The sequence below is a fragment of the Pholis gunnellus genome (assembly GCF_910591455.1).
Source record: "Pholis gunnellus genome assembly, chromosome: 12".
NCBI classification, from domain to species: Eukaryota; Metazoa; Chordata; class Actinopteri; order Perciformes; family Pholidae; genus Pholis; species Pholis gunnellus.
This window is the reverse complement of record NC_136539.1, coordinates 6,141,490-6,157,143: the sequence shown is the minus strand read 5'-3', so window position 1 is coordinate 6,157,143 and position 15,654 is coordinate 6,141,490. Positions and strand designations below refer to the sequence as shown.

General features: G+C 42.0%; 1 protein-coding gene across 1 annotated transcript in view; it reads left to right on the top strand.

The window, feature by feature from the left end:
- Window positions 1–8,170: 8,170 nt before the first annotated feature.
- Window positions 8,171–15,654, top strand: part of ube2f (ubiquitin-conjugating enzyme E2F (putative)) — a 36,460-nt gene continuing 28,976 nt past the window's right edge. Inside the window, exons 1-4 of the mRNA XM_079170336.1 lie at window positions 8,171–8,364; window positions 10,745–10,903; window positions 12,297–12,326; window positions 14,574–14,639. Of these exons, the coding sequence (XP_079026462.1) occupies window positions 10,789–10,903; window positions 12,297–12,326; window positions 14,574–14,639 (211 nt within the window). The 5' untranslated portion in view covers window positions 8,171–8,364; window positions 10,745–10,788. The remainder of the gene's footprint in view (window positions 8,365–10,744; window positions 10,904–12,296; window positions 12,327–14,573; window positions 14,640–15,654) is intronic.

Sequence of the window (15,654 nt, the reverse complement as noted above, 5' to 3'; positions counted from 1 at the left end):
GATGGCAATAGTTTTTCTTTATACATACAAACTGGATATAACACCTCTTTCAGTAAATAATATATATAGAAAGTATGACAAACTTGTAAAAACCTAGGATGCCTAGATGCCCCCGGGATAAACCTGTGGATAAACCGGCCTTGCTATGATCTAGCAGGGGACCGCTACCACTAACCCCCTTCTTTGCTGGAAGACACCAGAGAGTGGGAAACATCCAAGAACATGTTCACTGACCTTCAGTATCTCTGTATTTAAAAAAAAAATCCCACTGGCTGACTCATGCTTCCTTACAAGTCTCACAAACTTTGTCATTTGTCGTGTTTGTGATGCTTGTCACGGTTCTCACATCTCTGTGGAAAACGCTCTCAGCAACCTTTTTCCACCACTGGCAGATCTGCTCTGACCGAATCCTGCACTTGTTTTTTTTCTTTACTCACATTCCTACAAACACCAAACATCCCAGATGCCCTAACTTGTGAGGGCTGGCCTTATTTAGGTGTTTGAATCTCAGTCTGTGCTGGAGACATTTGTTACGGACAGAAAGTGTAGCGCAGTGCAGAAGTGTTCAGCCTTCAGTTGTGCTATGCTGGTAGCCGCCGGTGTGACTTGAGGCCGTGGGCCGACTGACTGATGCAGGTTTTGTGAGCGGACACATTTCAATGGTCTACACCTGGTACCACAGTGACGGCAAGTTGTACGTTTTTATATTCTAGCCTTGAGCTATTTCAGCATCCGACTTTGGCCTCCCTCTGCCGTAAAGCCTTTGTAGTCATACCACACAGTCCTACTGTAAGCATGTGTATGTGGGAGCTTATTTCTTTGTGAAATAGAAAGTATCATTGATCAAAAGAAGGTGAATCACAATGTTAGTCACTGTGTGTTTGATTCTTGAGTCGTCACAAAGGGAAAGTGAGTACATAGAGTGCTGCAGGGATGATGTATTTTTGGAAGTCACACTGGTTCCAGTGGTTCAACAAAAAACGATGACTAAATTATTGCAGAAAATAAGCTCTGTGGCAAACTCAAGTATTTGCCTTCGGCAGATGTGAAAAGCTAACGTCAGGCACCGCAGCATCACTCTATATGCAACAGGCCCAAAAAAAAAACATGGCACCATCCGGTGAATCTGAGACTTCTTCTCTATCTGTTGTTGCAGCTGTACGAGCACAAAGTTCCTCTCAGATCTCTTACGAACATGGTGCTATTATTGATGGAAAACCTCTCCATCCTGTGAAATACGATCTCTTCTCCCCACACGCTCAGCTGTGAAATGTTTTTATTGATCTGCTTTTGAAATGTGTCTTTTCATCATATCATCCTCCCTTCTATAATACAGGGCATCAGTGTCTGCCACAGACTTCACTTTTATACACACAACACACACAAACACACACACACACACCTTTGGCCATCATCCTTTTTACGTTTAAATAGAGTATTAATCTACATGCAATGTTATGAAAGGGATACTTCAGGAGTCACTCACAACCTAAAGTACACCCAAAGGACTATCAAACAAAACTACTTTTCAATCCTCATGTTTGAATATACAAATATGAGTTACAACTCATTTGCATACTCATTTGTATTAGTCACGAGAAAGACCTTTCCTCATCCTCCCATATTCAAATCAAGGTGTCCTAGTGTGTGTGTGTGTGTGTGTGTGTGTGTGTCTAAAAGAGACAGAGAAAGAGAGAGAGAGAGAGAGAGAAATCATTTCCATATTTTTTTCTGTGACAGGAGACTCACAAGGCAGCCATTAGCTTCTGTATGACACGCACCAGGCTTTCAAGAAACTACAACATAAAATCATTTGCGTCATCATTAGACGTTGCAGAGTAAAAGCTTCAGGATTGTTATGACGTATGAAGTTTAAAGTCCAGACAAGGACACAGGACATTTTAACCAGGAGACCGGTGTGCGTGTTTCAGTGTTTGTGATGCATTTTCTATGCTTATGTTACATTGTTTCCGCTTTACTTGGTTTACTATGATGTTTCTCCTATAAGTGGTTTTGCCGCCTAAACATCAGCGAGTGTTTTTGATTGACTTCACGACGTTAACCATGTGTTTACTGCGACCGTGCTCGTGGCTACCCAGTGCGTTAGAAAGTGACGCCAAGTTGTCGAGTGGGAACGAGAACGTATTGCAAACACGTGCAGCGTGAGTCAGACCGACTTCAGAGCTGTTCTGTCAAACGGTGAGCACGTCTGGCGTGTCTGCTGCGCAGATGCTCCCATCCCTCTGGATCAGGGGAAAGACGTGTTATTTAAACCATTTGTCTAACCAACTGAATTGGTAGAAGGATGTTGTACTCACACAATTTGTGCATTAACAATATTCACTTTCAATAAAAATGTTTCCACTTTTTGGAGTGTACTGTGTTCCATAACAAGAGGTATCAAGAGGTACAAAGGGGGGGGGGGGGGGGGGAATTCCTCCCATGATTCAATACATGACTCATGTGGTAATATAAGCTTTTTTTGAGCCTATGGCTCTTTGTACTTGCACACAACACACATTACATCAGATGTCCACATGCCGGAGGACAGTACCACAATGTATTACCACCAACTCTTTGTCTGCGTCAGTGCCCTTTTTCTATCAAGTTACACACTCTATTTCTGAGTCTCTAATGGTAAATTTACATCTAATGGAACCCCGAGGGAAAAACGGCTGTTACTGTAGGAACGGCTGTCCTGCAATGTGTTCGTAGTGGCTGTAAATGTCTTTTTTCTGACACGACAAATTGGCTCTTGGTAGATGTTAACCTGAAACAGAGAATCAGACTGAATTAGAAACTCACCCTTCTCAGACTGCTGCAGTAACTGCTGCAGTACATTTAACTCAAATTAATTTAAATCCTTAATAAAAAGTTAGATACATAACTTAACGTAAAAAAGATCGTTTTAGATCTTGCGCTATTGCACATAAGTAATTTGCTTTCTCTGATTCATTTCAAATGGAGTATCCTGATTTTCTTAACAGCTGATAGCAAAAGCGCAGCAGAAGTAAAGCAAACACGCAGCATAAAATAAGATTTGTATTATTATGACATGTGCATTAGTCATGTTGTTGCAGAGTTTTGTTTTCCCCTTAAACTGAGTAGACACTACACTCACATCTGGGTCATGTGGTCCAGCAGGGAGAGCAAAGCCCCCGGTGTAACACTTTGTTTTTACATGATTAAGATCAGAGCCACTGGGGCTACTGCCACTGCAGTCACAGTCAGATTTAAATGACGGGCAGATCTCACTTTAATGTACAAGCAGAGAAACTGGTAGAAGGCTATAACACTGATTATTTAAGAAAATAGGAGCGTTGTAAGTGAAAGATGTGACAGCTCAATTCTTTGTGGAAGAAAAATTCTCAGTTGAGCTAGGTCCCAGACTCCTTTGGTCCAGACTCAAATATCTCAACAACGATTGGATGGATTGTCTTGAAAGTTTGTACAAAGATTCATGGTGCCCTGAGGATGAAGCCTGCTGATGTTGGTGTTCCCCTGAGCTTTAAAGCTACTACAAGAAACTTTAATTTTGTGTTGAATCTGGCAGTCCCTGACGATGAAAGTTGTAGTGTTTCCGAGCACCAGATTCCCTTTAGAACACCTTTAATTTTACTTCAGCATGGTCTGAGAGTCTGCCCCACGCATTGCTGGTTATGGTTCTCCCATTCCTCCCTTCCTTCCAGCAGGCCCAGCAATACGGCCTTGTTTTCTGGCGAGGCGAGAAGACACTGCTGCCGGGCGCTGAGCTCTCCACCTCTCGCTGGGACTCCAGCTTCAGGTCGAAGGCGGCAGCGAAGCCGGATCCGGGTCTGTCTGTGACGGGCTGGTCGCTGGCTGAGGCCGCGCTGGAGTCTGAGCTGAAGGAGTTTTTGATGAACCTGCATGATTTCATCTGACTTTGGGCGGAATCCAACCCGGTGGCACCGATGACAAGCATTAAGAGGAACTATATTTAAATAGCCAGACCTCTTGCTGATGGTCTTATGATACTTATGTAGGTCATGTAGAGGCATCACTTTAAAATGTAGACTATTTCATAATCAGTTAAGTTCCTCACAGTAACTTTAATCCAGGGCCATCTTTAGGTTGAAATTTGAATTTGTCCAGTACTTTGGTTTGACCAAATACCTGCAAACTTGACGACATTCCCATCAACCCCAGATTGTTTTTGTGTTGTACAATAAATATTGCACGACCTGTTCAGTGCATAATTAACTGAAAAATCACTGAAATAAACTAATCTCAGTCATGGGCGTGAGGAGAGACCAGTTTATTGCCCTCGAGAAGACCCAAACCCTGGATTGTTCGCAACAGAGCAGCAGGAGACGCATACTAATATTTTTTATCCGGCATGCAAACAACAGATGTCTTTTTTGAGTTGAGCGGAACATTTTCCAAGTCACTGTTGTTCTGCAGACATCAAAGTTAAAAGCTAAATTAGCGGTAGGACCTGAAGGGATGGGTTGGATTTGTGTGGGCTATGAAGGGAGGGAGAGATGGGCTGATTTGGCAGTTAGGAGATTACATTCCTGTACGTTGTTGCAATATTCCACCTGAGGGCTGTTGTGTTATGAAACCAATAAAGATAATGTTGAAAAAAATAAAGTCTGAAGCTCATTTCACATTTCAGTTTTCAAAAACTGTCGTAAAAGATCAACAGAAGTCTGGAATTCCTCAGGGGGCATCCGCATCACTTAATTACGCCCTTCGGTTAGAGAAGCACAACAAACTTTTCTTACCCCCGTCTTTACGTCGTTGTTGAGCTCGAAGACTTAGAAGTGACAGAAATATTTTACTTCAAAGTGAATGCCTTCATCTTCAGTACTGAATCGTCTCTTCAATGGGTCGTCTGAGGAGAGGGTGGAGAGTTTCATTTGTTGGAATCTTCAGTGAGTTCAGAAAAGAGTCCTCCCTCTCTAGAATTCTTGATCCCATCTCTGACCTTCTGTTCTCAATCTCTTCCTCCTGACAAGGCTTCACCTCTCCACGCTTAAAGCTACAGTTGGTAACTTTTATAAAACTGTGACCCGGGCGTCATGTGGAAGACAGTAGAGCCAAAACAAAGCACCTCCCACCCAGAGATGGGCAGTATTTCTATTACTTGTATTTGAAATACGTATTTCAATTACTTTTGAGTATTTTGTAATTTGTATTTGATAGGGCTGATTAAAAATCTAACGTAATTTGTAACAAAATACTTTAGAGTGGAGTAATTTTGTATTTAAAATACTCAAAATACTTTCTCCACGAATCAAAAAACAGTTCACGAGTTCAGTCTTCAGATCTTCAAGTTCAACGGATTGTCTGTCAAGTTAAATATTGTATCTGAGTGTGACAGATGTCAACTAGCTTGATGTATAACTTATGTCTGGGTCTGGCTACATAGCCTATTGTATATACATGGTGATGGTTATAATATCAAGCTGGCGATCGATGCTACCATGCTAATAACGCTAGCATGCTGTCTAGGCTAGTGCATAGCCAGTGTTTAGCAAGTTAACTTATCAGTCGAGTAGCTAGTGTAATCACATTAAGAATAAGCTTAACAAATATGCTATATATTTGTAAACACATTTAGTGAAGCTTAAACCATATGCTATGTGCAATAATCATAATATGTCTCTAAGTGTAAGTCACAGAGTGAGGCTGCAGTGATTCTCACCCACGCAGAGGCCCATCGTTAACTGACCAATAGCAGAAAGCAGGTACTCCCGGTCTTGCCACTGCTTGGTACAAAATAACAGTTTCAACAAAGAAGCAGTTAAGCGACCTTGGCCTCAGAACGCACTCTCAAACACACACACACACACTGATCTGACTCATCGCTGGAGCGGCTATCCGGGTGCCGGTAGGGACGGACGTCCTGTGCACCAATGAGGCTCTCAGAAAGTTTAAACCAAGAGCCGCCTCCAACAATAGTCAACCAATCACAAAAATGCCCTTAAGGACTATATAGTTTTGTGCTCTCCCTTGGGGAGCGCCTTTTTCTTTGCTGTCACAGATAGTTTTGATTTAGGTCCGAGCTCGTATCGATCTGCTGCGTCAGAATACTCCTGTTAAGAATAAATACTTTGTTTGATTTTAAGTCTATTGAGTTCAGTCTAGTCTGTGTCCTCTTTCACTAACACTAGCTATAGGAAGAGGGAGATTGGGATCTTGTATGTCATATGTGATGAATATTTTCTTGTTGATACAAAGCCAAAGTTTATGGGCTGTTAAGTCCCATTAATAAAAATATATATATACATAATCAAGTTGTCTTTCAATAGCTTTGCTTAGTTACACTGACATTCTGTGACTGTTCTTCCTTTTTGTGGGGTTCACCAGAGCTTTGTGTACATTATATAGGCCAAACCTGAATGCTCTGCTATACCAAATTGTGAGAAAACAGAAAATCTAGAAAAAAGTATTTCCTATATTTTAAATACAAAATACATGTATTTTGTTACATTTTCTGGCACCAGTATTTTGTATTTTGTATTTTGTTGTAATACATTTATTTGGGGGTATTTTGTATTTTGTATCAAAATACATTTTGATGTATTTTTGCCCATCTCTGCTCCCACCGACAAGAGCAACTTTTTTTGCTTTTACAGCTAAAGGGTGAACTAAAATGTGTTTTTTGAAAACATTTGAGGCGAGAAAAAGTCAATGCCATTGCATCTAAATTCATATTTGATTAGAGCTGCCTTTGACAGTTTGATCGGAGTTCATGAACTTCAGAGCAGTGATTGACAGCTGCGTTAGAGACTTCTCAGGTCTAATTGGTTGTTTTCCTTCAGACGCTGTGAAATCTTGCAAATTAGGAGCACTAAAAGGAGGCAGAGAAACCTGACTTTTCACAGCCTTGTGTAATACTGTCAGGATATAGGGACAATTTGAGCAAACACAAACAAAAACTTATTTTTATCAAGGTTACCAACTATAGCTTTTGTGCTGATTTTTTATATTTTCATTGCTAGGATGTCAATCTGCATAACGTTTTTCAATATTCAGCTGATAAAAGTGTTTTTTGGTGGTTTTCTTCCATTTTGTTACAACTCTACAACATAGTAATATCACTCCCATGAATAAGTACAGATGTATGCTCTGTCCTCAGTCGGCACCATTGAATAACAAAAGCATTGTGTGAAGCACACCATGCGAAGAGGGGTGAGTTTGGTACTTACTTTGGTATTTGCATCACAGAAAGCCTGATGGCCAACACCTGTCTAAACAGATTTAGATGAAGTACAACATAATCATCTGCTCCAAGATTAATTGAATCCTCTTTTTAAAAAGCTTCATCTAACCAGGCAGGTCAGTCGAGAGCAAGTTTTTGTTTACAGTGACAGCCCTCATGCCCCTGGGTCCGTAACAACTGGCTGAGTGAATCACAGCTTTGTCCAAATACTTTAGGGTGAAATGGGTTCGCTCCAAAGCGAATGAGCTGTTCTGTCAAACAGTGAGTCTCAGCTCTCCATTTTGCAAATGGTGCTCTCCTCAGGGCATGTGTACTGTATGTGTGTGTGTGTGTGTGTGTGTGTGTGTGTGCGCGTGTTTTTCAAATGTGCTGTGTTATTGTGAAGTTTAGAAGATGTCATCAACCAGTTCAATTTGGGGGTAATTGACACAGCAAAAATACACGAATAAATAAATAAATAAATAATATCCAATAGTAAAGAAAATTAATATAAAGTATAAAAAAGCTGCTAGCCAGTATTATCATCTTGAACCCTAACAGTTGAGCAGAATATAACACCCAGAAATAATAAGACAATTATAATATAGAGCATCTATATTATAATTGTCTTCTTATTCCGCAGATATTTTCTCTCATCTCATCTGATTATAGAGAGCTCATTTTGAACTTTGGTTAAAAAAACAAACAGTTGCTATATGAGAAAAAGATGGGAAGGGAAGGGGATTTATCTATTCTGGGCTATGTGCTAATACACAGGGTTTTCCAGCGTATTAATAAGAGATGAATACCATAAATAATTACATATATACAGCAAAACATGTCCATTCAGTACCGGCAGGTTCAGCGACTGTATGTCCATTTTCATACCTACAAGAAACGACTAGAACTCGTCCTGTGCTCATGCGGAACTGTTTATCTGCCGCCATGTCTACACGGACAACAATAACAAACGGCCCGTACTGCGCTTCCGTTGCCCATGACACCGGAGCGAAGTTCTGACAGCTGATTCTCCAATCAGTTTATATCCACTCCCAGCCCCCGAAATAATCACTTTTGAAGTTATTTACAGTCGGACGTGCCTCCTATAACCTCCGGCTGGGGTTGCAGACAGCGCCTTGAACAGAGGAGGGCGGCTGGTTATGGTGTAGCACGGAGCGCTAGCTCTGAGAAAGCAGGTAAAAAAAAAAAAGGCAACACACAAGCTAACACTGGCTAGCAGAAAGACTTCATTAACAACTTGCCTGCGCCTTTCACTAATTAAAACGAGTGACATTTCTTCTTGCACTCAAGCACATGCGCGAGGAATAAGCCAGAGCTGAGACTGGTTTTAAGCTCGAACATTGCATCTAGCTAGCTGTGATTAGCGGTGTTAGCGGCTTGTTATGACCACTGGTTAACAAGCTAAAAGTACAGTGACGAGGCGGTAACTTAACTTCTACAAGTGTTTAACGTTACGTTACATTAGCATTCATCTTGGTTTCAGTTTGAGAGGTTTTGTCTCGAGCGTGACGCACTTCCTTGTGTTTGATACCAAGTTAGCTGGACTCATTTAGTCCCTAACATTATAGACAGACTACACCCCTTTCTGTGAATTTACTCCATAATCTACCAATTTAAAGTGAAGACGATATATTTTCCATCAGTGCAGGTGTGTGTTTATCTGCTAGCTAGTTGTGTTTACCTGTGTGTGCAGTGTTTGTTTTTTTCACTCTGCATATTCTGCATGACTCTGTCCCTACTGCGTTGTTATGAATCCACCCCATGCAGCTGTTCGACTAACATCCAGGTAGTCTGTGTGAGTGAGTGAGCAACCTTAGGGTGCAGTGACTGACAGCCGAGGCAGGTGGGCACTGAGTCCGACTGGGTGACACTGATGATACCCAATACCCTCTGCTACTCCCCAAATGAGCTGAGACTGAACAAGCTCCCCTAGAGAGGTTAAACGTCCTCTGCACCCCCTGCAGAGTTGTACTACCAGTAAAGGAGTAACTAGTACTAGTGGGAGTAGAACAATTTCCAAAACAACAGAAGGGATCAGCTGAGACTGAGTTCTATTACCTTTAGTCAGCGATAGGAGCATGTTATCAAGGGTGGGCTGTATGGGTGGTGCTGCACCGGGAGAGGTGACTGCAGGTGTCTTTTGAATGTTTGACTTTTTGGGGGGAAAGTTGCTTAGAATAGCTTTGGATGTCATACTGTATTCTGTTTGTTTCTTAACGTGTGTAAAACATCACTTCCTAATTGTAAACATTTTAGAATGATTCAGTTTTTAGGTCATTTGATAACGTATGTATACGTATTTTGAAATGTTCTCTTTGCCAGGACTAAGCTGCCTTTTTCTTGATTTGAAATATGTTCATCCGTTACAGATATTTTTCATTTTACAAGTGCATATATACAATGAATGCACAAGAAGAAAACACTCCCAGGGGAATAAGGCAGCAAAGGCAGAGACCGACTCATGCGTCATTAGTTACAGTGAGACGTGTTTATAAAGAGCGAATGCTTTAACCTCTGAGTTTAAAACCGTCGTGCCATAGATATCGGCTTCCTGCTGCGGCATTCATAGAAACGTTGGCAGGAGCATGACGTTGAAGTACTCTTTTGGCTTCCTGCAGTGAGTCTGTTAAATATCATTCAGCAAGTCAAAAGGCCGTTGGTGCTATCAGCTGATTTGTGATGCTTGTCTCTGTAGGCTCCCCTCTGTCTGGCACAATCGCCTTTTCTTAGATAATTAAAACAGTGTGCCATTGATAAGTTGCTTCTTATCATGATATGAACTTCTGAGTTCCACGTTGGCGTGCAACGGTCCTATTACTGAATAACCACGGAAACCACTGCAGTAAAGGTATAGTCATGAATGTTAAGAGCAGATGAGCAGGATTCCACTCCTTCAGTTATTACGGCGTACCTTTAATTTTTCGTAGAGAGTAGGTCTTTGTGTTTAGAACCGTTCAAGAGATTCACGCCAGTTTCAGGCATTCTCCTACAACAAGACTCAACACTTGTTCTCGACAGCTTGTGGCCCCACATGTCTTTTCACAACAGAGAGTCTAAACTCCATTATTCCACTGGAATGGAATGGTGTCATAGTTGTTAGTTTATTGCTCTAGGAAGTAGAGGAGGCACTTGACTTCACGAGCATGATGTGAAAAGATCTCACGGTCTGTCATTTCTGAGCAGAACTGAGCTTCGGCCTTGGACAGAATGTAACTTAAAAGGCCCTCATCTGTATTGTTTTTCACTTATTCAGCCTATTTGTTACGTATATCCACTTGTTGTGGAGCTTTGTGTGTGTGTGAGTGTGTGTGTGGGGGTGGAGCCTATTCCAACTTATTGGACCTGAACAGGTCGCCGGTCTATCACAGGACTGAAACATCTAGACAGACTGCCATTCGCATTCACAACCGGCGAGCGATTCACCTCGCGTGCACGTCTTTTGGCCTGTGAGAGGAAACCAGTGTGACTTTTTATTTGAATATTATAAACACTTTTTTTCTCCCCCCTCTATTCTATATTGTCTCATTTCTTCTTCGCGGTTTGTGTGATTGTCAGGCTTATTGAGTAGCGGTGCAGGCGTGGGGCGGATCACAGCAGCAATGCTTACGTTGGCCAGTAAGCTGAAGAGGGACGACGGGGGAAAGACGGGCCGTGCCTCGGGAGCCTCCGACTCCGCCCACAGGGTCTCCATCAGGGACCGCCTCCTTACCAAAGGTACCCGGGTCGCCGTCCGCTTCGTCCATCACTTTGTCAGCTCGCATCGTTTTCTTTTATACAGACGAGCTAAATATTTAGAGACAGACACTGTAGGCCCAACAAAAAGTTGTTTCTTGACTGTTTTCTGGTTTATTTCAATACAGAAATATAAATTCATGCTCCACTTCCTCCACGGATGTTTGGGATTCTCCTTCTGTTTCTTTTTTCTATTCCTACCTCCGTCTCTTTATTCCTCTTCTTTCTCTCTGACCATGTTTCTGCCTGGGTTTTATTTATAGGTACCTCTCTCGCTGCCTTGAGATGCAGCTTCCAGGCACCTGTCTCCTCTCTCCTCCTCTAAATTTCAAGCGGCTGTCCTCCCTGTGCCGGCTACCATTTCCCATCATGTTTTGACCTCTCTGGGTTCTCACCTGTCTTTGCTTTAGTCCATACATATACTTGAAGGCGTTATTATACTCAATCACTATGACCGGTGAAACGAAGGCTATAATTTGGTGTAGAGTAGATTCAAAAGTGGTTTGTCCAACGCTGGTCCAATATCATATAGAGTTCTATATAAGTGTGGGTGGATGTCATCTCACAAGCACCTGTCTAATGCCCTCCAGTACGACATCAGAGGGACTTGCTATTCTGTCTCTCTTAGATGTAGAATAACTAAATGTGAGAAAAGTAATGCAGTGCTTGTCTAATAACACATCTATTACTGGGAGTTTACAGACAAAACCTAAAGCAGTCGATATCACTGTGAGGCACACCTCCAGCCAGAAGAGAGGCTTCTACCTCGGTGTTAACGCTACACAGCTGAGAACCACTGAAACAATCTGCTAATGATCTGAATGCATGACAATGTTTGTAAAAATAACATTGGTAGATCCTCAGCATTCACGCAAGCAACAACAGAGAGACCAAGCACGTCCCCCCCCTTCGCCTCTTTTTGTTAAGTGTTGAAGTGTTAAACCAGCTGATGCATAAACGTGGTGAAAGGAGTGTCGGTGGTGTGAAAACACAGCAAGAGAATGAGTGTTTAAAAGAAATCCAACCAGACTTGATGCAGATGTAACACCAGCTGAACAACCCGCTGCTCTTCACTTGTCGTTTCCTTCCTCTCTCTCTTTTTTTTTTCTTCCTCCTCCCTTCTGTTACCAGCCGATCACTGTTGTTCCTCTGCAGCATTGTGTTGTGTCACGCATTCACAACTTGCATATTAGACATTATGCTTTTATGCAACTTTCCTGACTGACGTATTAAAAAAAAGAGTGTGAGTGTCGACTGTCGTTGTGTGAGGATCTGACATCTGTGTGTGTGTGTCTGTGTGTGTGTGTGTGGCTCTCTGTCTTTACCCTCTTCTCTCCTCCCTTATTCATGACTCTTTTTCTTTTTCTCTCAATAGAAGTTGCAGAACTTGAAGCCAATCTCCCTAGTGAGTATACTTTCTACTTCCATACACCGCTCTCAGTTCAGTCAGACTCCCTCTGACTTTTCATTCCTCCCCATGTTTGCATTAGTGTTTATTCAGCAGCCTCACATCTGAAAGTGTGAGAGCCGAATAACTGACTTAAAGGGACAGAAATATTCAATAAACAGCCGACGTAAAGTAAATAGTGTCTTAAATCTTCTCAACTCAGGAAAACCCCCCCCACATTCTTTATGTTACGATATCAGTTAATGAGGATTAAGGTGGCTTGATGTATTGTTTCAGACTTGGTTGATCATTATTAATACATTTTGTGTTTTGGGATATTAAAACAATTCTGCAAATGTTTCAGAGGAGGCACGAAGACAAAGCCAACCCCACAGATGCACTCTATTTTCTAACATTTTGCTTGTTGTATGGTAAATTCTGTTCATGAGTAAATAGGTCTGATACTGTTTTGAAATCAAAAGTATTTAATAAAGTATTTATTTAGCCAGATCGTCCAGCACATCCACATAAATGAGTGAAATGAGCCACGCTCGGGTGTATAAACAAATGCGTTTTGAGCCTTGGACAGGTTTCATGCTTATTATACGTTCTGGCCTCAGGATTTATTTCTGACGACAGACTCCTACCCCCTAAACTGCTATTTAGTCCTGGCTATTATTAGAAAATTTAAATGACAGTATATCAGATCTTCATCCCTCACGTGAGTTTCGCTCTTCTGCGGCAGAGGACCATGAAAGCCGGAGAAGTGAACAGTGTACGTAGCACGCGGTGTTGGCGAGCAAGTAAGAGAGCCGACGGGTTTGCTGGGAAATATTTCGAGTCATACATCTTCTTGATGAGACGTGTGATAATTCAACAGTGTTAAACTATTCAGTACGGGTGAAAAAGGATTCCCAAGCCCATAAATAATGTTGAATGAGGATGTGCACCGCTTCAGAAAAGCATCCTGCTCTCCTTGACTGTTATGCTCATCCCGATCCGTTCTCCATTACCAACAATAGTGATGAAATATGGTCCTGTGGAAAGTATTGATTTTCATGTGAAGGACTTTCACCGTTATGGGCAGACAGGAGCGCAGGAAAAAGAGAGAAGCTGTTTTCTAGTCTTCTCTGAGTGAGCAGTGGTGCTTTTAAAATACAGAGAAGAAACCAACGACTCGTATATGAACACAATTGTTCGTGCGATTTTGAGAAGATTTTAGGCACTTTTTTAGGCACACGCCAATTTTTCTTTTTTAATTCTGTAAAGCTTGAGAGTACATATAGCGTTTTCTCTTCTCTGCACCAGCGTCTTTTGTTTACAATTGTTCCGAATGAGGAGAGTATGCGGCCGCATAGAGAAAAAGCTCTGCACCCAGCCTCTTTTCTCAGAGCGCTTCAACTTCTTTGAGCGGCTGCTCCGAGCGGTCCAAGCTGAACGTCTCTGAACCTTTCAGAAAGGTGCTCATAGGAGTCATGTACAGATAGTCGGTCCTTTTCCACTGCAGAAGAAGATGCTTTAAGCTAAATGAGTTTGGAGTTTAAGCATGTCTGTGTTGCGGAAAAAACAGTATATAAATCAAATAAACATTGATATTCTGCTATAATATCATCCCTCCAACATTACCACAGTCCTAGACACATCAACACATACACGCATTCTCTGACTTTGATTTTTAATTCATGCTTTAAAGTTCTGTTGCATAATGCTATTTGATACGGCTGATGATTGCTGGGGAACGTGATGCTCAACTAATTTCCGGCCAAGTTGGCATAAATAATGAAAAAGATAAATCATTTTTCAGCTGTGATAAAATGATCTTCAGCTGCTTGTAGAGTGCTGTGTTTTACTGCCCGACTAAAAAGCGGATTCACTGTTTTACACACATACACAGCGTTCTACACGGATTAAAACAGGGAGGGTTACTCGGTGAAAGGAGCTGGTTCGATGTTAAGTTTGATTGAAAACTTCTTACACATGAACATGGTTAAAACAAAGAGCTCTCCCATCTTGAGCGCAGTACACGTCTTTGAACACCAGGGGGGAATATGGTGCCGCGCGGGGTCTCAAGGCATAAATCCTGCAGTCTGTGTGAACACACTGAGGCTCAGGTTTAATACAGATACAATATATCCCTGATGTTAATGCCACTATTTGACACACAGGCAAGTAATCAAAACTAATGATAGACCTTCACACAGCTGCTCCTGGCTTTCACCTTTGACCCTAATAACTAACACCCTCCCCTTATTTGTTCTCGTCCAGGTACATGCAAAGCCAGTTTCCCAGATGAGGACAAGCTGCATCATTTTCAGCTGGCAGTGTCTCCCGGTAAGAGAAGAATCACCTCTTTTTCTAACTGCTTCAATAATTTCATGAATGCTTTGTTGACGTGATGCAGCAGTGTTGTTGGTTGCTCATTCTATCGGTGGGCTCTGAAATTTGATGTTGTCTCAGAATCAAATGCATTTTCAATCAGACTCAAATATCTGAAGTTAAAGGCGAGCACCGATCAAGTCTGCTGGTGTAGAGTTTTTAATTAGGGTTCAATTAACCCCCGTATCAAAGCTCAGGAAAGTGCAGGATGCAAACAGGTCCAGAAAACCACCGTATACTTGCTGTGTACTGGTGGACTGCAAATCAACTGCATGTCATGAATAATGACTCATAACAGGCTGAGACGGGAGTGTACAAAAGCCCCCTTTGAGCGCTCTCAGGCGGCCGGCTTATTACTGCGGGATCACTGTCTGGACTTAATGAACTGAAAAAGTACACAGAGTCGGATACAAACACAGCAGTTTTGACAGCTTTCGACCTATTAATGAGGGAAAACACACCTGCGCTGATGTGCCTACATGTTGATTAGCATGCATTAATTGTAGATCAATTACAGGATCGCTTCCTGAACAGATTTCATCACCAGCAGATGGATTTGTTAGTATTCTAGCTGTGGTCGGTTAATAATAACACTTTTTAAAGCTGCCTCGGTTGCGGTTGTTTTGGGACACACCGGCGTTGGATCAACAGCTTTCCCATCAGCCCAAACGAACCGTAGTAACCTTTTTACGAGTTTATTTTTTTACCAAACTGAAAACGTTAAATGTGAAAGCACTTCGAGCCGCCAAGAGCCACATCCACTGCTTTCTCATTTCGTACAAGATGCAGGGTTTGAGTGGTTTCGGGGGAAGTATGTTGTGTGTGATGGGGTGGGAGACCGCACATGTTAGTTAGTCCACGTGTGTCTTGAAGTGTTCTCTTGAAACGGGCACTCCAGTCCTCTCCGTACTTCGACATAACTGCCGCACCGTTGTTATTCCCCGAGTGCAGTCTGCTTGCTCAGCAGTGT